Raw genomic sequence first — 25647 nt, forward strand, 5'->3', positions numbered from 1 at the left:
CCGGATGTGGTGTCTACCAGTCCATCGATATTTGGTAGGGGGAAGGCGTCTTTTGGACAGGCTTTATTTAGGTCCTGTAGTCGACACACATCCGCCATTTCCCATTAGCTTTTTTGACTAGCACGATGTTAGCCAGCCAAGTCGTATAGGGCAGTTCCCTGATGAAGCCTACTTCAAGGAGGGCTTTAACCTGTTTTTTGACCTCGGTAGCTTGGTCGGGGGACATTTTTCGTCTCCTCTGTGCCCCAGGTTTAGCCTTGGGATCCACGGCTAGTCGGTGAGACATTAGGTCAGGATCTATTCCTAGCATATTAGCGGGTGTGAACGCAAACAAGTCACTGCTCTGTCTTAGGAGGCGTGAGAGGTATTCTTTAAGATCGTATAGGAGGTTCCTGTTGATGAAACTGTAATCTTCTTTGGCTTGCCCTATTTGCAGTTTCTCCATGTTTCTTTCTGGTTCTGGCCTAGGTTGTCCGTCTTGTCGGGCATCCAGGTCGGCTAGAAATATGCCGGCCGCGATCTCTTTCATAGGGCTAGGCTGGCTTTGTCGCATTCTGCTGCGAGTTCCTGGTCTCCATGGATGGTTCCGATGGAGCCGTCTACTGCCGTGAACTTCATGAGAAGGTATTTGGTGAAGATGACGGCGGAGAGATCGTTGATTGTTTTTCTTTGTAGGCGATGGAGTCTTTGAGGACCACGAACTCAGATAGGATTGTCTTCCTTTGGTTTCCCGTTCCTTTGGTGAGGGGGAGGACGATAGAACTGTCTGGTTTGAGGAAGTTGTCTCTGAGTCCAGTGACTCTGTTGCGGTGTGTTTGTAGGTTATCGTTGCGGAGTCCGAGCTTGTCGAAGGCTCCTCTGAAAAGGATGTTAGAGTCTACTCCTGTATCCACTAGTATTCTTCTGACTAGCCCGGTTCCGATCTTTGCCGATATGACAAAGGGGGCATCTTCTGCCGAGGTGCCGTGTTGGCAGTCTTCGGGGGAGAATGTTATCGCCTTACCAGTGGTGGTGGTTGGGGTTTGATTTCTGATTGCCAAGATCTTGAGATCTTTCTTGAGTGCTGATTTTGATTTACCCGGGGCGTCTTTGCCTGTGATGACGTTTATGATTATGGTCGGGTCTGTTTCTGGACTTTCCCTGGGGGTTTGTCTTTGCGTCCTCGGGTTGCGTCCTTTTCTTTCTGGTGATTTGTCTCTTTCTGCACGTTTTGGTTCCCTGATAATTTTGGCGAACTTGGGGAATTTGCCGTCTTTTATTGCTTGTTTGAGAGCGTCTTTTAGGTCGAAACAGTCTTGTGTCCTATGTCCGTAACCTCGGTGGTAATCGTAGTATAAGGTTTTGTTCCCGCCAGTTCTTTCCTTGAGTTGTCGGGCCCTCGGGAGGATACCTCGTTCTGCTATTTGGTGGTATATCTCGGTGATCGGGGCCGTCAGGGGTGTGTAGTTAGAGAATTTTCCGACTCTGGGAGGTCGGTTGATGTTTGCTGGTGTGGGGTGTTCCTTCTGGTTTTCTCTTGGTGGGGGGTTATGTCGAGGTGCTGTGTTGCCATGCTGCCGTTTATTGGCAGCTACGACTTGGCTTACCTCTTCGTCGTTTATGTACTCTTTTGCAACGCCTTGGATCTCGTGCATGGTCCATACCAGTCTGGTGGTGAGGTGCTTCCGGAAGTCTTCATTCATGAGTCCATTGGTTAGGCAGAGGCTTGCGACTGAGTCCGTGAGTCCGTCAACCGTCAAGCACTCGTCGTTGAATCGGTCGAGGTATTTTCTCGTGGACTTGTCTTGTCTCTGGGTAACTCCCAGCAAGCTGATGGGGTGTTTGGTTTTGGTGATTCTGGTGGTGAATTGGGCCATGAATTTCCGCAAAATATTGTGAAAGCCGGTTATGGATCCGTTGGGCAGGGCAGTGAACCATTTAATCACGGGCCCAGCTAGGATTACCGGGAAGGCCCTAAATCGGACTGCGTCAGCGTCCCCTTCCAGGTTCATTCTGGCCTCGAAGGCCGTTAGGTGTTCCTGGGGATCCTTGGTTCCGTCGTACTTCATATCTGTGGGTTTGTCGAAGCCTTTAGGGATTTTTGCTTTCAGGATTCTTTCAGTTAAGGGAGTAGCTCCCATTATGACGTGGTCGCTTCTTGTGCATTTAGCCTCTCGGTGTCGTCGGTCGTTGTCCGTGTTGTGTTGATGAGCTAGGTCTCGTGAGGTGCAGCAATCGTACCTCTTGCCGTGTCGTCGTTCGAGCATTCTGTCGTGTCCGTGATCACAAGAGACATTGCGGTTGTACCTCTTGGCATGTCGCCATTCTGACGATCTGCCGTGTCGGGTTTCATGGCGAGATCTTGATCTGGAGGTTGCGTGACTTCCGTTTTCGGCGTTGTGCTTTCCCTTGGTTGCAACCCGGCCCTCGAGTACTTGTACTTGGAGGCAGAGGTCTTGGATTATCTGAGCTGCTTTTTCTCCCAGGTCTTCAGGGTGTCGTGCCTCGACGATGATGGGGCTGTTTTCTTTGTTGTGTACTGGAGTGGTCTGGCGAAGAGCGCTTGCTATCCTCCCGTGGGGTGTAGCCTCTTAGTGTTTGGGAGTCGGGTTCCTTGTTCGGGAGTTGTCATGGTGGCTCGGGGATCGTTCTTCGAATTCATCCGCCATTCCGTCCAATCGTCGCGAGTTCCCCACAGAAGACACCAATGTACTGGAAGCCTCCAATACGGGTTGAGAGATGGACTGGGAACTTGCGGATTGAGGCGGATGCCAGATTATTTGACAGGGGCAGAGGGAGCGGTACTTGCAAAGACACTCCGACGCTCAAGTCAGAATGGATCTGAGCGGTATAAGGTGTGTAGAGTGAATGAATACCTGGAGGGACCTGGGTCCTCTATTTATAAGTGATGGCCGATATCTTATCTTATCTTATTTGGCTAAGATAAGGGAGACGTTTGAAAGTTGGTTATGAGCTTCAGTGGGCCGGTCTCGAACCTTCTGGAAGGGCGAGTTGGTTCGAACCTGGGTAACCGGGTATGGAAGTCATTCTGGATGTGGAATATGTGGGCCCGATCCGTAACAGAGAGAGAGAGAGAGTGAGAGAGAGAGAGAGAGAGAGAGAGAGAGAGAGAGAGAGAGAGAGAGAGAGAGAGAGTATAGCTTGCATCCATGTTGTTTGTAATTGGACCTTTTCTCCAAGTTGTGAAACTTGATCATTGTGACCGAAGTTTTGATACCAATTGAAGATTCTTGATAACCTAGAGAAGGGGGTTGAATCTATGACCTTCTTTTAAATTTGATTAATTAATCCTCAAATCAAAAAATGAAACTTCGCTTCTGTTCAGACTGCGTGATTGATTATGCAGGAGACAATTTTATTTTGTCTCATACCGAGTGAAAACAGAATCAGAGCAGAGAAGAAGAAAATGATACAGTCATGTATCTTGGTTCAGCTACCTTTTGCAATATAGCCTACATCCAGTCTCCACTATAACAGTAGTGAAATTTTCACTATCTTTTCAAGTATTACTACACCAATTTTCAAGGAGTCAACCTAATTCTATCAGGGACAAATCAAATTTCTTCATAAGCTTGACTTGGCTAGGTTCACTCCATAGACTTACAACACACTAAGTGCTCACCCAACTTAGCAAGGGATACCTCTCAAGTACATGATACAAAATAGAAATACAGTAAAAAAAAGATATAACATAAATTTTGGCTTTTTTCTCCAAGTACTTCTCTTTGCCTTTTCTCTCAATGGCTTTTTCTGAATGCCTCACATATATACCCTTTTTCACTGAATTGAAACAAAGAAAGATACAATATATAAATAGAATATTCAATGATAAATCATGAAGGAGATCATATTTAATAGCTCTGAAACTATTGGATGAACCGTATTCAACACTCTCTTGTGTAGCTCTCCATCTTGGCAGAATGTTCTTTTGATATAGAAACACTGTCCAAAACATTGAGCAAGAACAGTAGAAAAGCTCTCAATAAAAACTCTGATTTTGGTTCACTCTCCTTACCCAAAACCAAAGTTGATTTTTCCTTTTTATATGGAGTACCATTGCCAAGACTAGGATTTGCTGAACTAAGTCAACTCATTGAATCTTGAACCAATTGAAGTCTTCCCTTTTCTTTTCATCAATCAGACTATAAAATCAGGGATTAAGAATCAGAGATATACAGTGCAGCAACATCTTCATTGGTAATAGATCTTCAATGAATTTGGTAAATCAAAATCCTTAATCTTGTGCTTTGCTCCCAAGTTTCAATATTAGCCGTTAATTCACAACAGAAGAAAGTAGACCCCATCTTTCTTTTGTTACCCAAAATGCTTGTGCAGAGGGAAGGTGGATTCAATGAGTAATTGACTTGTATGTTAATGAAAAATTTTTACCTTTTTATTTTGATTTAGCTTAACTTAAGCATGTTGATTTTCGCTCCAATTTGATTTGACATAGCCTCCAAGATTTGCTTTTTCTTCCTTTCTCTTTAGTACTTAGTGAAAAAGTGAATTTCTCTTTTTTCTCGGTGCCTTACCCAAATCACGAGAACTCCACCAGCAATTAGATGCCTTTTATTTCATGAAGGCAATGGGTTGGACTAAGAACTTGGTCCAAGTAGTTAAAATTTTAGATATTTGATTCTATTGTTTAGACTACACAATAACATTTGGGCCTGTATCACTAAATAATTCATCAAAAATATTTTTAAGTTATTAATCCAATCAAAATCATGTTTGTCATCACCAAAAGTGTTATTATTGTTTACTAAACTCAATAATATATTTTATAATTTTAATTATATTAATAATAATATATAATTTTACATATGCTTATATAATTTTTTATATAATTAAATAGAGAATATAAATTATAATTGATCGATTGACAAATTAAAATATATAATTAATAAATTTTTATATATAATTTATAATTTATTTATTTATATAAAATTATAAATTATGTTCATGTTATTTGAATTGACTCGTGAATTTGAGTTAACTTATGAACTTTTGATAAGTTGAGTTTGAGTTATATAATAGGATCAATTGTTAATGAGTTCAATCATGAATTAAACTCAATTTTTATGAGTTAAACTTTGAACTTGACTCGAGTCAACTAAGCTCAACTTATTTCTAATTCTATAATCAATTTAAATATAAAAACATTTTTAGTCTTAAATCGAATTGACCAGACAACTGATTTACAATTCTTCAATCAGATCGATTAGTCTAATTCAATTTTTGATACACTATTTGAACGTATTACAAATAAAAAAATTAAATAAAAATATGAGTTAATTATAAGGTAAAAAGTTAGATGCAGTTAACTTCATGTGAAGTTGATAGTTGAAAATAGTTAGATGACAATTTAGTCAAATTTATCAAATTATTTAAACTCTCAACTATCAACTTCACATAAAGTTAACTGTACCTGAGTTTTTACCTAATTATAAATATTTTTAGTTTCTTATCTATTAAATACATTAAAACAAATCTTACCATTTTTATTCAGGAATTTTTTTTAAATAAATATTTTAATTACTAAAATATGTAATTTATAACGTATTTACTAATTTACATTGCATTGATTTATCTCATTTACACTGTAAACAAGATAATTATGAATGTATTTCGTTTATCGTATAAACGGGATATATGTATTTGTAAATATAAAAATATAATTTTTTAAAATAATAAAAAATCTTAATAATTTAAATTGGTTCAAATTTTTTAAAATAAAATGTTTCAAATAATAGAAAAGATTAGGTTTCAAAATAACAAAAATAAATGATTTTAACTCATTAATTAATAGGCGATTGAACTTATTACGTAATTTAAAACTGTCAATTTAAAATTAGTTTATTATTTTTTTAGAAATCAATCTATTTAATATCTTAAAATAATAAAAAAGTGTTAATAATTTTTAGTATATTTTATTATTATTTAAATTTAATTATTATTATATGTCAAATAAAAATTTGTAGCGTTATTTAAATTTAATTATTATTATATCTTAAAATAGCTTATTCTGTCATTTGGATGATGTTGATTTGGGTTGCTTTGGTGATGTGCCTCTTCCTTCTCTGAATGAGGAAGCTTGCAATAATCTTACGGCACCAGTTACTATGGAGGAAGTCAAAACAGCTGTTTTTCACATGAACTCTTTTAAAGCTCCATGTCCGGATGGGTTTCAAGCTTTCTTCTTCAAAGAATATTGGGAGATCATTGGTCTTGATGTTTGGAAGATGGTTAAGCAGGCATTCTCCGGTGTTACTCTTGATCCGAGAATGTTGGAGACTTTACTGGTTCTCATTCCAAAGGTTGAATCACCGGTATCTATGAAAGATTTCAGGCCGATTAGTCTCTGCAATGTAGTTTACAAGATCATCACGAAGGTCCTTGTTAATAGGCTTCGTCCTCATCTTGCGGAGATTGTTGGCCCGCTTCAAGGAGGATTTATTCCGGGACGAGGAACTCCTGACAACATCATTATTGCTCAAGAAGTCCTCCACTTTATGAAGAAGACTAAATCAAAGAAAGGCACACTGGCCTTTAAGATTGATCTGGAGAAAGCTTATGACAGAGTTGACTGGAGGTTTTTAGCTCATACCCTTAAGAGCTTTGGTTTTCCTATTCCTACACTTAATTTGATTATGAATTGTGTCACTGCTTCTTCCTTATCTATTCTTTGGAATGGGAGTCGTCTGAATGGCTTTACTCCTAGCCGAGGTCTTAGACAAGGAGACCCTATGTCACCCTATCTTTTTGTGTTGTGTATGGAGCGACTTGCATGCTTTATTAGTCATCAGGTTGATTTGGGCTTGTGGGAGCCGGTTGCTATTTCTAGAGGGGGACCAAGAATATCCCATTTAATGTTTGCGGATGACTTGCTTCTATTCTATAAAGCTACAAAGAGACAAGTGCAAAATGTGATGTTGGTTTTAGAGACTTTTTGCAAAGCATCTGGGATGAAAATTAATGTGGAGAAGTCTAAAACGCTTTGCTCCAAGAATGTCTCTGCAACAAGGAAAGAGGTTTTCACTGGGGTATCCTCTATCAGATTTGTCTAGGATTTGGGCAAGTATCTTGGAGTTACCCTTAGCCATTCTAGAGTGACTCGTTCAGCTTTCAATGGTGTCCTGGATAAGATTCGGAGTAGGCTAACAAGCTGGAAAGGGAGTTTACTCAATCGGGCTGGTAGACTCTGCTTGGTTAATTCTGTTGCCGCTGCTATTCCCACGTACCAGATGCAGGTCTCTATTTTTCCCAAATGAATCATTAGTAAATTGGAGTCTATGATGAGGAATTTTTTTTGGAAAGGACAAGTTGATGGAAGAGGATTGAATCTTGTTAGTTGGAAGGTACTGGTTACTCCAAAAAAATATGGAGGTTTGGGGATTAGAGATCCTTATTGTGTAAATATTGCTCTTCTTGGGAAGCTAGTTTGGACTTTTTTCCAGCAGCCAAACAAGCTATGGGTCCAATTATTGGATGCCAAATACCGATCATCTCTATATGACTGTTTTAGTTATCCTAAGAACAAGGACTCTCTCATTTGGAGGTGTCTTTGCAAGGCTTGGAAAGTGTTGAAGGATGGGTTTGCTTGGTGTATTGGAGATTTGAACCAGAATTTTTGGTTTTCTAGCTGAAGGAGAGAAGGACGGTTATCTAATGAGATGGATTATGTCCACATTTCTGATTCGAATCTCCGGATACAGGATATTTGGTCGGTTGGTAGGTGGCATTTGGATGCTCTTTATTCTCCTTTATCTCAAAATCTGAAAGATAATATTCTCTCTTACAATCCAGATGAACAAGCAGGTCCGGAAGTGGGTTGGTATTGGAGTGGGTCTGCTGCCAAAGTCTATGACTCACGCAATGGTTACTTGTGATTGTGTAAGCAGCTGTTTGGTTGGGAGGAGAGGGAGAATTGGCTTTGGCTTTGGCGTCAGCTTGTTCCGGAAAAGCATAAGTTTTTGGCTTGGTTGTGTCTTAAGGAGGCTCTTCCTACTGCAAGTTTTCGCTTTAGAAGATGGATGTCGTCATCGGATAGGTGTCCAAGATGTCTTTCTAGCCAGGAATCGGTTATACATTGTATTCGGGATTGTCCAAAAGCTCAGCTTGTCTGGTAAAGGTTGGATATTCCTTGTCATCCTTTGGATTTGAAGAACTGGTTCTTGTATCATAGCAGAGAGCACCCGTTCAAGTTCTTTTCGGGACTTTGGTGGATATGGCGAGTAAGGAATAACGACATCTTTAATCCCCATGAAACTTGGCCTCCGAAAAAAGTCATTTGTCTGGCATTAACTTCAGAAAAGGAGCTTAGAAATATTTTTGAATTACAACGTATGTCCCTTCCCTCTACTCTAAATGGTTTTTGGAATCCCCCATCCATTGGTACTTTTAAGATTAATTGTGATGCTAGTTATTTTGGTTCGGGTGATAGTGTTGGTTTTGCTTGTGTTATTAGAGATTGTAATGGGAGCTGGCAAAGGGGGTGTTTGGGAATGATTGAGAGTAATAGTATTCTTCAAGGAGAATTGTTTGCTATTTGGAGATGATATCTCTTAGCTTGGGATGTGGGTCAACGAGATGTTATTTGTGAGACGGATTGTGTGGAAGCATTTAATCTTGTTACTCAAGATGGTTTTGGGTTTATTGATCCACTGGTGCTCAAAATAAGAGATATCATGCATTGGAATTGGCGTGTTGACTTTCGTTTGATTATGAGAGATGCAAACACGGTGGCAGATACTATGGCAAAGATGGCGATGAAGTTACAACTTTCGCATATGAAGCTTCTTTCACCTTGGGAGGAGTTTAAGAGTAGTCTTAAACGGGACTGTCCCTCTATTTAAGCAGTTCCTTGTTTTGTTTCTTTTGTTTTTCTTTGTTTAATTTATTTCAGTCACAAAAAAAAAATTGATTTAATATAAATCCTAATAAAAACTGTTAGCGGGTGGAAGTTAGCGAATGGAAAAAGCTATTAAACTGCCTAGCGTGTTAATGGACGTATAATGTTAGTTAAAAATTTGAATTTACACTAAATTAATTTAAATTTAAATTTTTTACTATTAACACTATTAATATGTTCACTTTTCCAAACAGTTGAAATAAATGAAAGTATATAAGTGGTAGGCTAATATTAATCTAAACTAACATTATACGTCCATTAATCTAAACTAATAGTCTAACTTTATGTTATTTGAAACTATTCATTTTAAAATTTTTAGTACAAATAAATATAAAGAAGTTATTAATTTAAAATTTAAATAAATTGGTTTCTAAAAAAATAATATATTAATTTTAAATGGATAATTTTAAATGAGATGTGATATGTCAATTAATCAATAAGTTAAAATCACATATTTTTTATATTATTTTAAAATCATTCATCTTTTTTATTATTTAAAATTATTCATCTTTTTTATTATTTGAAACGTTTTATTTTTAAGAGTTTAGTCTAATTTAAATTATTTATATTTTTTATTATTTTTAAAAATGATATATTTATGTTTATAAATACGCATATCTCGTTTACCTTACAAATTATATATTTCAATAATTAAAATAATTAAATTATTTATTTAAAAAAATCCCTTTTTATTCATTTATTAACTTATTATCAAACGGAAACAGTGACTCGTGGCACGTTATTACTGGACGGTGACAAACCATTATATAACAGCCTGATAGATTAGCATTGAGTACGTGTGCGCGAACGTGTGTTACTGTGCGCACACTCTACACTGCTCCCATCCCAGCCTCCTCGTTCTCTCCGCCTCTTCTTCCCTCTTTCCTCTTCCTTCGTCTTCTTCTGCAAAATCGAATCTCAACACTCTCAATCTCTCAACCTTAACACATTTTCCATTATTACTTTTACTTTTTTTTTCTATTCTGAAAGCGGTAATCTCTCTCTCTCTCTCTCTCTCTCTCTCTCTCTCTCCATGTATGTATCTGTATGCATAGTTGTTTTAGCGTTCTCTTTTTTCTTTGTCGTTTAGGATCAAGCCCTTGTCGGGGTTTTTCTGAGGTGAATATTTCTTTTTTTAATATATATTTTCAGAATTTTTATTGTCAGGGAGGCTAAAGAATTAGATTTTTATTTCCACTTATGGAGATGTTAGACCCTTGGATTGGAGTGTGGTGTACGATTTTTTTTTCTTTTGGTTTATGATGAAATTATATCGGGAAGTTTTCTGGGGTATACTTTTAATTGGTGTCACAAAGTGATAATGAAAATTGAAAATTGAAACTTTGTCTAGGTTAACCCCTTGGAATTTTTCTCTTGGGTACAGATGACTGTTAGGTCATGAATCATGCTTATTATTATTATTATTATTATTATTATTATTATTATTATTATTATTATGTAACTGACTTTTGTGTTGGTAATTGTTGCAGGTGCTTGTGTTGCTGCCAATGTTACCACCATTGAAAGAGGTCCAATAGCTAGAAACACTTTCCTTACTATTTAATTTATTATTCTGTAGACCGTAGAGTAGCCCTTTCTCTGTTTTTATGGTGCTTCTGCATCTCTGTGTTGATATACTGTCAAATTTTGTTCCCTCAAATGAGTACTTGACTAGTTGTAGTTCACTGGCTTTGAATAAGATTGCAATAGAGGAAACAATTAAGGAAGTGAATGACTAGTTTTGCTAAGAATGTGTTTGAGAGTGATTCAAAAAGAGAATGCGGAATTGCAAAAATTCCACCCCTTGCCACTCAGAGTCCTTTTCCTTTGCCCCCATTAAATTGGAATGGGAAGGAGGCATTGTCATTATGCCCCTTTCCCTTACCCACTAAACTTACGATTCATTTTATAGGATGACATGATCCATTCTAGTTTGTTCCTTGCCTTTTCAATCTATTCCTTTATGAGCTTCTCTCTTCCATCATCTATAGAAAACTCCTTATATCCTCCTTATAATTTGCTCATAATTATGTTGATATACCTGTCAGAGTTAGAACAAAATTTCATTTTCTCAAACGAAAAATTGCTCCAACAGCCGCCAAAGCCTCATCAAGACACCTTTTCTTAGTCCTCCTTTCTTGCTTCCAGATTTGAATGGCCACACCAGCTGAATGAAGTATTGCTAATGCAACTGAACTGAGATTATATGTATAATGTGTTTATTCAGTGTCGGGAATCGTCAATGGATTACAATTACATATGTTTGAAATGGTACTAATAAAAGCCTAGAAATGTGTTTATTTGGGAAATCACTAGCACTTTGTTGGGGGAAATACAAGTGGGGTATCGATTTGTAGTGGAAGATTTAGAAGCTCCACAATCTCTCCAAGAGAAATGCTCAAAATAATCAAATACACCTAATTAATCCCTTCTACTTTTTCTTAATGGTAACATGACTCCGCCAACTAATTAATGAGTCCTACGATATTTTTCTTATAGAGTTCTAAAAGGATTGGTCTTTACTCCTTATTCTGCATATTGGTTGCATGCATATTCTGTTAAAGATTGGTACCAATGACAATTTGGATGAGTTGCTTACAATATGGACTTCGAATATGAGTTTTTTCCTTGTGCTAAGTGGGGTTGGCTAAATGGATTGAATAATGCCATTGTGTCCTATAATGCTATGTCTATAGACAAGGCATTTTTGTCAAATGCTTAATATCCAAACTATTCTTGTCAGTTTGGATAGGTCCATAAGTAACTTCTTTTAACTTTTAACTTATGAAAAGTTATAGCATTAATGTTTGGTACAATTTTCAAAACCAAATTGTAACTTTCTAAAAAGCTATCTAAGTGCTTATGGAGAAGTTAAAAAAAATGACTTCTCTTATAGTAAAAAGCTTTTTATCATTCTTCTTTTAAATAAGCACTTTTAGCACTAAAAAACCAAACACAAAATAACTTATTTATAAGTTACTTTTAATATAAGTATTTATTGTTTAAATTCTTTTTTTCAAAGGAGCTTAATTAAGCTGTTTACCCAAATTGAGCCTTAGTGATGTTATATATTTTGTTTTATTGCTTTAGTATTTTATATTATTTCTTGTCATTTATATGTTTCTTATATTATGACTTACTCTTTATACTGTGCATACTTCATTATATCTGTTTATTTTCCCTGCATTCCATTATGATACTTGTTTTCATTTACTTCTTTCTTTCACTTGCAGTTTTGAAATTTTAGTTAGTTTGTGGTCAAACTTTTGTTATGCGTTTCATCAAGTATGGTTTGTTTTGTTGTTTCTTTCAATTCCTTCAGCCAGATGATTAAACAAACATGACTTTCCCTGATGGTCGAAACTCTCCCAAGCAAGCCTAGATGAAAATATGAAACCTGTACATGTGTATCACTAATCTTTTTCTATTCTTTGTGGCAACAAGCTTACTGTAGATCTCTCAAAATGGTAACAATTTGTTTGTGTGCTGCAAACTTTATTAAATTGGAAACTACTAACTAGTTTTGTTGATAGTGAGGTAGAATATGGAAAATGGTATATTATACGTTAGATTGTGTGCTGATAGTACCAAATCATTACACCATCTCACATAGCCATGATATTGATTTTGCTACTAATATTGGTTTTAGTAACACTAGGCAATGAGTTGGTAGCTCGTGACCTTGAGGCAGGTTTATCATTATCCTAGTAGAGAGTACATAAAATTTGTGTTGTTTTAGAAAACTATGTTCCTATCTGCTGGCTGTAGTACATATTTATATTTTTGTTTATCAATGTTGCGTTTATAATCACATTTTGTTGGGGTGTAGCCACTCTTCTTGAACCTCTCAGATATTTTGCTTGTAAGCTGTTTTTAGCATAAGCTAATCCAAACACACTTAATCCACTCAAGAAGCTTATTGATATTGACCCCCCCCCCCTTTCTCTTCTTCCCTCCTCTTGTAATTGTAGACCTTGGAGTTACAGAGATAATAATATGGACCAGCAAAACCAAAATAACACTCCAGATGGTTCTGGCGATGTGCCTTTGAAGCGCAAACGTGGTCGTCCAAGGAAGTACCCACGACCAGATTTGGAAGATGGTTCATATATTTCACATAGTTACAGTAAAAAGCTGAATTCTGTCAGTGGTGAGCCAGCAGTAGTACATCCTGGATTTCAAGGGGCTAATGTAAATCAACACTTCCAAAGGAATCAAGAAAATGATGCCATGATTGGTCAGGCAGTTTCTGGTGTAATTGAGGCAGTATTTGATGCCGGGTATCTGCTCAGTGTAAGAGTTGGTGACTCTGATACTACTTTGAGGGGGCTAGTCTTCAAGCCTGGACGATACGTTCCTATCTCGTCTGAAAATGATGTTGCTCCAGGTGTTCCAATGATACGAAGAGATGAGGTTCCCATCCCTTCTGGAACTGCTCAGTTTCAGAATCCTCTTCCAAAGGAAAGGAATGAACAGCATGCAAACATTAATAGAAATGAAATTCATGCAATGAATGGGTCACCGTCACTCCCTCTTGTACCTAGAACGGCAGCTGGTTCTAGTAATTCAGTTGTCACTTTAGGAAACAATGCACCTACTGTGGCAGGTCAAACCGCTCCTCAAATACCTGGAGGTAATATAGTGCCTGCTTTGCTCCAACCTACCAATTTTTCAAATGGGTTGCCAGTTTCAACTCCACCGTCCCAATTTATGGCCCAAGTTTCTGTAGGAAGTGGATCAAGTGTTGCCAAAGAAATCCCAGCACCAGATGGAAATCGAGCACTTATCTCTCAAACTAGCCAGAACATCTTGTCGAGCAGCATGCAGTGCGAAGTTGTTCCTCACCATCAGTCTTCTAATCTGCCAAATGAAGAACTGAAATCAATGAGAGTGCCTAACGCACCATTTGAGCAGCTCGTTACAGAGGTTGTCAAGAGGATCGAAGCTCCATCAGATGTCATGGATGTTGACACTGACAACAGTAAGCCAGGTGACAAGACGCAACTGAAGGAATCAAGCTGTAGACAAGAAGAAAAAGTAAATGACATGGATCAACCCGTTTTAATTAAGCCTCTACAAGCTGTACAATCTCATCCTCAGGAAAATTCCACTTCTGCTCCCCAACCGTCAGACTTTACCAAGACCGGAAAAATGACAGAGTTATTGCAGGTAAAAACAGTCTTGACTTAAAATTGTTATGCAAGTAAGATGGAAGCTAGGATACCAAAACTTAACACTTGATACGTAGTCTATTATGTGTATTTGTTGTGAACTGTGTACTGACATATGGCTATAATTTGTTAAGATGTTGCAGGATAACAAACCGGAGAACCAGGCATCCAAAGCAGCAGATCTAGGATCTGGGTACCAGCTGGATGATATAAGGAATTTAGGAACCTGACTTGGAGATGGAATAACTGTTCAATCAACAAAACCTTTAATTTAATCAATCAATTGTAGCTAATGTGCCAGCCGGGTTATATATCATAAGTTAGGCAAAATTTTCTGGCATATCTGAAATATACAGGTCTAGGTATCTCAAGGGTCTTGAATAATTTTAAACTTGCATATCTATGCCCTGTTACATTGCTATTAATTATTTTAAAATTAGAGACGCAACCTTCAAGTAGGGATGCTAATTAGTAATTACTTTATTCACAGAGAAATTGTTACTGTCATACACAGGTGTCTCTTTAACCATTTTATATTTTCTTGGGTACATAAGAACCACAACGTAATATTTACAAATCTATATCCATATCCAATGTCCACCATCACATCTGGTGGCATTAGCCTTGCCACAAACTGATCTTCATTCTGCCGCCATAGAACCTGTGATATTAAAGCGTCATAAAATCAGATATTTGTCTGAACCCACAACATATATATAAAGCACTCTAAAAGTGTAAAAATAAAAACTAAGAGATCTCTCTCATTCGCCCTCCAGTCCTAGAGTGAAAAACTCACTTTGATATCTCTGTTACTCGATGAATGAACCCATACAAAGCTCTCTTCTTCTAGCACTTTCCAGAGTGCAAAAGTTTTTAACATTTACTTTCATGGAAGTATTGACTCTTGAAAATATCACTGCTGCATGCTGAAGGAGGAAGCGGGATTCCCGGACGCACATGATGCCACAGAATTTCAGTTTTCAGCACCACCAAACGTGAACAAAATTTTCGTATACAATGACACAGAACGCGCTAATTGCATTGTAGTTTTCTGTGTAACACAGTACTTATCTCCACATTTTGCTAATTGATATTAAAAACAACACATTCTTAAACCGAGTTTAAATTTGTGTGAAGAACCTTTTTTAAACGTATTCAATGTTTTGCCATAAATTTATTTTATGAAGAAATTTTGTCATATTTTTTTCCGATGATACATGTATATTTTTCTACCCATTTAACCATTCATCCACCATATTAAAAATGATTACTTTCTTCAATTTCAGTCATTCATTCATATTTTCAATGGCCAATTGGCCAAAATTTACATTGCATGCTGGATAAATAAAAAATTACGTCTTTAGGATTTAAACTTTCCCAATCGAACTAGTTAATAATGACTCATTTGATTTTAACAATTCTGTACCACATTAAATATGGAAAATTTACTTTGGTACAAAATCAAGGGGACACTAACGAATGATATTTTAACAAGGAAAATATACATTTAAAAAACAATAAATAAATTGTTAATGCCTATCACAAAAAATCGATTAGCTATGTAAAGAACATTGTTTTAAGACCGGACCGGAATAAAAAACTGGTTCGATTTAGGACAAAAATTATTCAATAATGAACTGATCAAAAAATAAAAAATTGGTAATCAATCAAATAGGTTCAATTTTTTACTAGTTAACTGGTTTAAAATAATAAAATATAAAAAAATTATTTCTTTTTCTAAAAAATTATATATTTTATATATAAATATATTATTTTATTATATTTGGTTAAACTTTTGTACTAGTTCTACCGGTTTAATCACCGGATCAATTTTTACAACCTTGGTAAAAAATCCACGTTGAATGTTACATCAGTTTGTCAAAGATAAAATATAAAAAATTAGTGATGACATTATTGTACACTAACGATTAGAACGCATTCAGTTATCAAACATACCATATAAACCCCGAAAGTAATAAAATTTCCTCACGTCCAATAATAATACTTGAATTGAACTTCATCCACAAGCATTGTATATTAATATCCCCCTTAAAAGGATCTAATAATGTTTTCATAACAAAAACAACTGTACAGTTCTCATACTGAGAGAAGAGACAAAACTTTGTAATTTCTATCAATAAAAAAAAAATTGAGAATTAGATTCAACTCAGAAATTGACATGCTCACGAGTAGATAAACCTGGATGAAAGAGCATGCTCTCATGAAAATTTAGCTCCATAGTAACCATTTGGCCCGGGTACTGAAACAGGTCGAGTTACAGGAAACCCAGGTTGCAGAAGCGGAATGTGGCTTTGAAGAGCAAAGGGTTGCGGCGCATTCGTTAGGATTGGCGGGGGTACACAAATTGGTATTGGCTGACCAACTGAGGCTCCTGATATTGGAAAATTGAACCATCAGCACAAATGAAATGAAGTCTGAATTACAGTTTCATCATAGCTTAAATGATATATTCATACAAATATGTTAGGTGTAAACTAAAATCAGCCACCAAAATCGATCACTAGTATAAATATATGTTGAAATATAAAACACACATTGAAAATGAATTAAACATATGTACTTATACACAAATACATAATGGTTGATTTTGGGGGGAACATAGCATTTTTGTTATACAAGAAGTTTCGATGAACCAGTTCTGTCTCAATGCTATGTTAAACAAAAAAGGTGCATAGTGAGAATTGAGATGCAAGAAACACTTTTTTTAGAAAAAAAAAATCTGATAATAGAAAGAACTTCATTAAGATGGGATAACACTGGAATAAAAACAATGTGACCAAGATGGGTAGATGATGTAAAGGGGAGAATATGTTCCAATTTCAAGCAAGAGTTGGGCTAGGCTGTTGGAACTTGGAAGGACTGAGGACTTTTTAATCGCCCAGAATTGTCACTAACTCACTATCGCATCACAGTGCTTTTTCGGATAATATAAACCTCTCTCTAATTTAGTATATTTTGGGTATGGGTGATAAATCTCTGTTCTTTATTTATGAACGAAACCATCATCCTTTTACCTTGCTGCTTTGGATATTGTACATGATTCAACATAGGACGAGCTGAGATTGAGGAGATAGCAGTTCCACCATGAACCAAATCCTTGAGTTACAGACAAAATACTAAGTTAGAAATGTAATGGTAAAATATTACAACATAACAGTAAACATTTGCAGACGGGGAAAAAATAGTATTTGAATTCAATTTGACTAACTGTATAAGAATAAGAAAAAAAAAAAAAAAAGATATAGCAAAGTGGAGCAATTGTCTGTTGCTTATTGATTGAATTAACTAAAAGCTAGATATATCCGTCCATTTCCACACAAGTCTCATCCCGTCATTCCTTATAGATATAGGAATTATGGTATACAGAACAGGAGCATTCTTATCAGTGGGAATTACTTTTCTAAAATAAGTAAAAAATCTGTGGAATTAGTTTCTTACAAATTATATTTAAAGGTGAATTGAAGAAAATAATTAGCTTTAAAGGGGTTATAGGCAGGCTATCATACATGGGAAACTGAATGAACATAGACTAACTGCCCGGAACGTCCAACCATAACCTGCACTCAGAAACAGAAGACAATGTTCTGTTGGTGGCAGATTCCTTAGCATGTAAAATGGATTATCTCAACCAATTGTGAGAAGTTACCAAAAACAAAAGTGAAAAAAAAAAAATCAAGTTAGATGGTACATGAGATCCTTTCATACTTACAGCAGGGGAGCTGGGTTGCAAATAAGCATGTTCAGACAAAACGGGAGGGTAATGTGCACCATAGCGTAGAGGTTGTGCTCTGTTATGAGCAAGTTGTCCAACAATCTATTTTGGTGTTGCCAAAAGGAATGCACAAAATAACTACAATGAGTACTAAGCAATATATGGTTTGTGACAGTAACCACAGTCATGAGATTTCGTATCAATTATCAAACACAACACAGTACAAGCATTCATGCAAATAAGAGAAAAATTTTCAAAATATTTACTCATACTTACAGGAGGTGAAAATTGAGAACCACTTCCACCATTTCCTATTGTCAAGTTACTATACTGTGCAACCTTAACAGGCATGGAAGGCAGTGAAGCAAAAGTACTGAGACCGGTTTCAGGTTGAACAGCAGCAGTATGTACCACAGGAGAACTATTTGGTACATAAACCATGTTTGCAGAAATAGGCATGGAAGCAGTTGTTGAAATAGGATTTACAAAAGATGGAGAGAAAATTTTGGCCGCTGGGTTGAGCTTAAATTCCTAGAAGAACGTCACATGGGGAAAAGCAGCATGTTAACACCAATTAGTTAACTTTTTTTTTGGGTGGGGTGAGGGGAAGGGGAAATTCATTATCACAATCTACTTATTCTCTTGTTAAACCCGAACAAAAGACTATGAACCAAATATTCTAAAGATCTTAAAGAGATGGATGATAGATTTGTGTTAACTAATTAAAATATTTGAGCACAATTAAATAGAAGAATATTTGGCAGATGATTCAATTGAGAACCTGACAAATAATCCTTGAGAAAGAAGTTTACAAAATGATCTCAACGAAAATTAATAAAATGCATCCAATGTGAAACATGAATTCTTCTATTTTATTTTTCATAAAGAAATCCTCAGCCAACATATCTTTTGTTTATAAGCAGCATTTAGCCAACAGCAGTTGGTACAAGTCAAACTGATTTATTTACCTTAGTATTTCTGGTAGAATCTGTACCCTTTGGAGCAGACATCTCAACAGATTTTTCTGGCATATTGTGTGACTCTAAAATGAGATCTATGCCTTGGGCAGAACTCATAGGAGCAGAATTTGCTGTAGTAGACCTTTCACTACACCGATCATCAGCTTTAACAGATGCATTACCGTTAGTTCTATAAAACCCATTATCAGAAGCATTTGATGCCATATAGCTTCTATTCTCAACAGCTTCTACTTGGACAAGATGAGTATTAGCTGTAATGGAAGTTCCAACAAATTAAATATGAATAAAAGAGAGCTATGGAAGCATCATCATTGTCTTGGTGTTAGAAAGAAGAAATTCAAGTAATACAAGGCAACGCCGCAAATTAGGTTGGAGAGCAATAAGTGGTGGATAACCCAAAAGAAAATAAGAGAGGTCACATTAAAATTTTGAAAAATTATATATATTGTCACTTAACAAAATCATATATACTGCCATTAAACAAAACTTTGCAATAGGGATTAGCAGAGGGGGGAAAAGTGGTTTACGTGTATAAAAATTTTTAATATTCCAGATAGTTTACAATATCCACTATCAATTACAACTTGTGCTATTCCTGTAAACAGTGATAACTAATACTGATAATTTTACATGCAGATAAGATCAGAGAAACCAGACTTACTTTCATGAGTTGATTTGATGACTTGATTCTTCTCATCCTACGGAAAGCCACAGTATTAGAAATAATAATATAAAAGAATAAAATGTACAGAATCCTGTTTGGAATTAGTAGCTTTGCCCAACCCAAGAATTCGACATACAAGTTTTCCTTGAACAAACTCAGGCTTCTCTCTGAAGTCATCAGCATTCCTTTTTGAATTGTCATCTCCAGCCTGTCTGTCAATAGAAACAGTCAGGAGGAACTGGTTGATGAAATAATACAATGATTCTCATACTATGATTATTCAAAAATTCGAATCATGCCATATTGGTAGCATGGTAGTAGGTAACATAATATCATATCTTATGTGACACAAATCCACCAAAGTATATTAGCAAAATGACAGAAGTCTATTACAACTTGGGTTTTTTGATTGTTAGGAAGAGGGAGTAAAATCAACAAATTGTGATAGTTTAATCAGGACTTGACAAGGGAATGCCATCTTTGGAATAGTTTCTACAATAAACTGTTTTCTAGTATGTCTTTAGCAGTTTACTGAAAATACATGTCAATGACATATATGTACCCTAAATAATGTGTCTAAACTACCCGAGATATACATACAATGTGTTAAGAAAAAATTAAATTAAATACAAAGGATATAGTATTTGTCACACTAAACATCCATATTTGAGTTATATAATGCATATGTAAATAGTATAATTTGAAGTTCATTGAGTAAGAAAATACAAGTTTCCTATCAATGTTTTACAAATATGTTTCTTTACCATTGAAATAATAGGAAAATGTAACCCAAGGTTCAATTTACAACATTATCACATTATCATGGTTTTTTTAACTCTACCAACAAGCATAAGAATCAAAATAATTGAATGTCATACCTACAGTTGATTGAGGAACCAGAATATGCTTCAATCTGCATCAACAAAATAATTTAACTTAAGTGTAAGGAATTATATGTTCTATGAACAATTCTAACAGTTAGGCACATTCTAGAATATGCACCACCATTCTGTTATAATATAAATATGCTTAAACAATAGAAAATGGCAAATGATTTCAGAAAGTGATTGATTACACTTATTTTGAGTCAGTTCAGTTTAAAATAGAAAATCTTTTAACAAAAATAGTTGGTATCAACTCAAACTTGAAGGAGCCAAAGTGGATAACATTAACAAGAAAGATATCTCAATTTTCGACGTAACTGTTTTGAAAATTAGGAAATCAAAGCCAATGATGCAAGTTAACATGGCCTGGTAATTTCGCTAGCATGCAGTAATGCATAATCATGCACAAGTTCATGCATACATTACCTCTCCAATATTTGTTTTATCAGTTTTCCCGCAATCAACTTCTGTGGAAGTTCTCATCTGATTAACAGGCAACTTATTTCTTTCAAAATCAATGGCAGCAGTTGAAGGTGGAAGACAATGGGTAAATCCATTCTCATTTTGGACTGGAGTCCTATTTTCACATAAAGGGGGGGAAATGTCACTAATCCTCTTTTGTCTAACCAAAATACATAAAATTGTGGAGGATTCAATTAATATTTCAATCTCCAAAGTCAAAAAGTAATTAATAGATCTCCAAGGAACTCAATAATCCCTTAGACATGCCTATAGTGAAATACATAGAAAATCACATCAAATCAAATAATCAAATTAAACCTCCTTTCTCTAACCAAAAAAACTCAAAGCAAGTATATGAAATATTCATAACTAGGCCTGAACTTCAACATAAGAATAAGATGGTCAATTCTTCAGCAACCAGCAAATACAAGTTGTGAAGAATTTAAACATATAATGATATAAGCATAAATAACAAAATATCCCAACTGTTGATTCTTAATGCAAATTCAGAGTGCACAAAGGTCACAAATAGTCAAATATCACAACTGTTGATTCTTACTCTAAATGTAGATGGCAGAAGAAAAAATATCTCTGAAGCTTTCTAAAACAAGTCAGGATATTTGTGTGATGCTTAAGGTTAAGGATATTCTTGGAAGGAAGGGTTTTGTAGGAAAAGAAACTGGGATATATTCGAATAAGTAAAATAAAATGATAGACTATCAGAACTTTCCTATCATCCTATTTTTTAACTTTATAGAAACTGTATAGCTACTAACTTTTTTTGTTTCGAAAAAGAAAAAAGATAAATCTTTCATTCCCATTTCCTCCAAAAACCCTCCATCCAAACACTCCCTAAAGAGGTTTTCTTTTCTTTCATTAAAAAGGAAAAAACCGAAAATCGAAGATGATAAGTGTTTAAAGAAGAAACGGCTAATTATTCTGTTCATAACTTGAGCATTCTTGTTAACACACATCTTTCCATCCATTTATAGTACCTTGATTGATTAACATGCTTTACATCCGTCAAAGACTTCATATGATTCTCTACCTCACATGTTGGACTCTCACGAGAACACATATCGTGCATAACTGTTTCGCCATCATCACTAGTTATATTTCCACCAAAACTCTTGGTAGGAAGCATTACTTCCTGCATACAAAGCCACACGTGTATTAATATTAAACATGTAGTTATTTCCTAACCGAGATATTGTAAGGCCGTGCATTCACATTGCATAACCAAGTGCCTTACCTTAGCAACAACTTGCACCAAATCACGAGATAGAACTACCAGTGTATCTACCAAATCCTCCTTTCCCACATTGGTCTTTCCCTTTCCCTTCTTGGTCATCCTTGCCTTCTTCAAAACGATACCTGAACGTCACAAAAAGCAAGAGAACGATGACAAATGAAATCAAATAATGGGAGTTTTATCCCAAAACTAAACAATTAAAGAATGCTGATAACTCAGGTCTAGCTTTTCCTAACATCCATTTTTATAGATAAATACATAGAAAACAAGATCAAAACTAGGACTATGCTTTTCTATATTAACAAAAAAAGTTTGATGAAATCATGACAGAAACAAGTCCATTAAGTAACCACCCTAGATCCAGACCTAAAAGTCTAAAACATATACTCCTATTAGGATTTTAACAATTGAATCACCAGTTTAATTTCTCCTATTTCATTCATTAGCTAACAGGAAACCCTCACAAATCGAATGAAACTTAACACTGTAGACTCTCTTAGGATCAAAACAGTTCATGTTTCACTATTAAGTTTACTATTACTGAAAAACTAAAGAAAGTGAAACCAAACCAAACTAAACAAAAACTAGAAGAGATTGTTCAAGCAGAGTAACGTCAATTACTCAAAGCATTGAACATATGTAATATCAAAATTCACATTACGATGAAATCAATACAACAAACGATTTTCCAGCAATGAACCAATAATAATAACAAGAAAAACTTTAGAAGTTTTCTTGAAGAAGAGGCATGTAACCGTAATCGGAATCGACAGAGGCAGTGTGGAAGATTCCAGAATAGACGGAGCCATCCTTAACGTGGACATCGACGGGGAGGCCTATGATGCACATCGTCGTTAACAGTAACGCCTCGCTTAGTGACGATGCTCCGCTATGATCCTCTTCGAACGACTCCGCCCTGTTCCTGCAACCCATATCTTCCTCTCTCTTCTCCCTAGAAGCTTCTATGGTTGCCTGGCTGACTGGTATGAATATAAGTGTATCAAGGAATACTGGAATAGAGAGATCTTGTTCTTGCAATTGCAAAAAAGAGAATTTTCTGGCCAAAAAGCCAAGTATAATGAATGAATAATTTTGAATATACATATATACGAGCAGGTTTTAATTTTGATGCATTTTAAATATAAAATCATAGAATTTTTTTTTCAATTTTTTTTGAGTAATTACTCAAATTAGTTATTCAGATTTTTGAAATTGGATATTTTAGTTTTTTAAATTTTAAAATATACAAAACAAATAATTTTTCATTAGTCATTAACATATTAACATAGAATATGTTAACTCACACACATAACTGTTAAATATTTATATATGCAAGTTGAACAAATTGATATCCAAGATAAAATATAAAATAATTTTTAAAAAATTTTAAAATATCAAAATAATCCTTAAAAAAATTTTAAAATTCCTAAATAGTACTTTTAAATATTTTTAATTTTTTTCAAAAGTTAATGTCTTATAATATTTTTAAAAAATATAATAATAAAATATTATTAAAAATATATATAATAAATAAAAAATAGATAAAATAACAAAATATATACTATAAGATTATTTTATTCGTTAACATTAAAATGTCATAAAAAATAATATTATTTAATTACTAACATATAATACTTATATCGAAGTGGTATAAAATTATAATAATAACAACTAAATCTAACAGTTCATTGCATTATAAAAATTATTATTTATATATCTAAAATTGTTAAGATACTGACACCAAATAAACTTAGAAAAATACTTATAAGTGAAATAAATCTATTTTTTCTTAACATAGCTATTAATTATAGTAGTACAAATAATTTTAACTGCAAACCTATTTTATGCAACATTACAACCAATAAATCCCAAAATTTTGAAAAAAATATAAACAAAATACTTGAATTTATTAAGACATTTCTTCTTCAAATATTACAAAATATTAGGAATTTTCACATTGCATTGAGATTTTATAAATTATCCATATTAACTTTGTAATTGTAATTAACCAAAATTTACAAATTTGACTTCATAAATGACTTGGTTCAGAATGCATACAAGTTTTAAAGTGTTGTTCTTCATAATTATTTGGCACAAATATTTCTAATTGTTTTTGTAAAAAATTTTATATTAAATAGAAATTCTTCACTAATTTATTCTCTTCTTCATCATTAAATAATGATCATAAAATTAAAAATATGGTACTTACAAATTAAATTAATATTTTGCATGATCGAAAATAAATATAAGTTCATTTAATTATTTACTTTTTTTTTAAAACTTGAAAATTAATTTATAATTTAGGATTTGAAAATGCATTTTTTTTTGTATATATGAATAATCAAATTTGAGATAAATAAATAAAAATGTTAGAAATTAAAATTTATCAATTTAAAAATAATTATATATAAATAATTCGAATGAACTATTTTAGATTTTTTAGAGATTTTTGAGATTTTTTAAAATAAAAATGTTAGAAATTAAAATTTATCAATTTAAAAATAATTATATATAAATAATTCGAATGAACTATTTTAGATTTTTTAGAGATTTTTGAGATTTTTTAAACTTTTTTACGGACTATTTTTTACTTCATTTTTTTGGAACTGATTTATCCAAATTGTATATATGGACACTTATCGGCTATGTGTGCGAGTCAACGTTTCACGTCAATAGCAATCATTGTTAGTAACTAATGGAAAAAGACTGTATTGTCTAACGAAAATAAATATTAAAAATTATTTTGTAAAGAACTAAAGTGTTTGCTTTTTAAAGTTTTAAAGGCTAACTTTTTTTTTTTCAAAAAGATAGAATATTGGTAAAATGCGAGTGAAAAACTTTTCTTAACATTGAGTTTAATTTTGATCTTAAATACCTTACTGTTCTTTGTATCATAATTTTCAGATGGCAATAATGGGCCAAGTCTCGGATAATTCAATTGGTACAAAGAATGTTCTATTATTATCCCTAGTTCCAATGTGCAAATTTTTTAGATCATGGCTAGATTTTAGACCCAAAAATTAAAGGATTTTTTATTTTAATAAATAAAATAAATATAATAATTATCAAAATAAATAATTTAAAAAATATTTATCGATTTAAATTCTTTAGTCTTATCTCGTTTATAGTGTAAACGAAATAAGACACGTCAGTTGTAACGTGTCTAGCACCCATGGGTAACGGAGTTTTCCGGTTTTGACTATTCCGACTGATATTCGACATCCATGGGAGGATCATGGTGGAGCAGGTAATGGAGCTTTCCGCCGAAGTGGGACACAGTGGTGGTGGGAGTTCTGTACACTCGACCTATGTACAGGACGACCGACCTCTCGCGCCACCGCCCATTTATGTCGCCATTCCAGTGGATGAGGCAGAAGAGGGCGAGGAGGAGTCGGACGATGATTACGTGGCGAACAGCGACTCGTCCGATGGTGGGGATGAGGATGAGTGTGTTCCGGAGACACCTGTCCAGACTGTGGCGCGCCATGTCCTGCCTCCACCTCGCCCAATTCTGGCGCTATCGACAGTACTAACTCACTATCACAGTCTGGATCGCATGAGAGGACTCTGATCTCTGACACGGGTGAAGA

At 34.8% G+C, this 25647-nt stretch overlaps 3 protein-coding genes across 5 annotated transcripts; 1 reads left to right on the plus strand and 2 right to left on the minus strand.

Moving 5' to 3' along the window:
- Window positions 1-614: 614 nt before the first annotated feature.
- LOC107646382 (uncharacterized) lies at window positions 615-2120 on the minus strand. Its single transcript, XM_016350571.1, has one exon. It carries the CDS (start codon window positions 2118-2120, stop codon window positions 615-617), a length of 1506 nt encoding a protein of 501 aa, XP_016206057.1.
- Window positions 2121-9699: 7579 nt separating this feature from the next.
- LOC107625119 (AT hook motif-containing protein) lies at window positions 9700-14589 on the plus strand. Of its 3 annotated transcripts, XM_088501024.1 has the most exons (5): window positions 9707-9903; window positions 10402-10440; window positions 12883-13544; window positions 13641-14080; window positions 14217-14589. In XM_088501024.1, exons 3-5 carry the CDS (start codon window positions 12908-12910, stop codon window positions 14310-14312), a joined length of 1173 nt encoding a protein of 390 aa, XP_088357150.1. In that variant the 5' UTR covers window positions 9707-9903; window positions 10402-10440; window positions 12883-12907; the 3' UTR covers window positions 14313-14589. The 3 variants fall into 3 exon arrangements, with proteins under 3 accessions (XP_016183186.1, XP_088357148.1, XP_088357150.1); XM_016327700.3 differs by having other exon boundaries at window positions 9700-9903; window positions 12883-14080; XM_088501022.1 differs by having other exon boundaries at window positions 9705-9903; window positions 12883-14080; window positions 14226-14589.
- A 1466-nt stretch (window positions 14590-16055) lies between these two features.
- On the minus strand, window positions 16056-23208 carry LOC107625135 (uncharacterized). Its single transcript, XM_016327713.3, has 13 exons — window positions 22813-23208; window positions 22058-22179; window positions 21801-21955; window positions 20770-20920; window positions 20338-20372; window positions 19596-19671; window positions 19457-19493; window positions 18784-19046; window positions 18092-18346; window positions 17813-17917; window positions 17610-17660; window positions 17118-17199; window positions 16056-16474 (listed from the first exon to the last, which is right to left on the minus strand). Exons 1-13 carry the CDS (start codon window positions 23159-23161, stop codon window positions 16302-16304), a joined length of 1854 nt encoding a protein of 617 aa, XP_016183199.2. The 5' UTR covers window positions 23162-23208; the 3' UTR covers window positions 16056-16301.
- Between the last annotated feature and the right edge of the window lie 2439 nt (window positions 23209-25647).

This window comes from Arachis ipaensis, chromosome B1 (genome assembly GCF_059453495.1).
Source record: "Arachis ipaensis isolate K30076 ecotype BB chromosome B1, ASM5945349v1, whole genome shotgun sequence".
Taxonomy (NCBI): domain Eukaryota; kingdom Viridiplantae; phylum Streptophyta; class Magnoliopsida; order Fabales; family Fabaceae; genus Arachis; species Arachis ipaensis.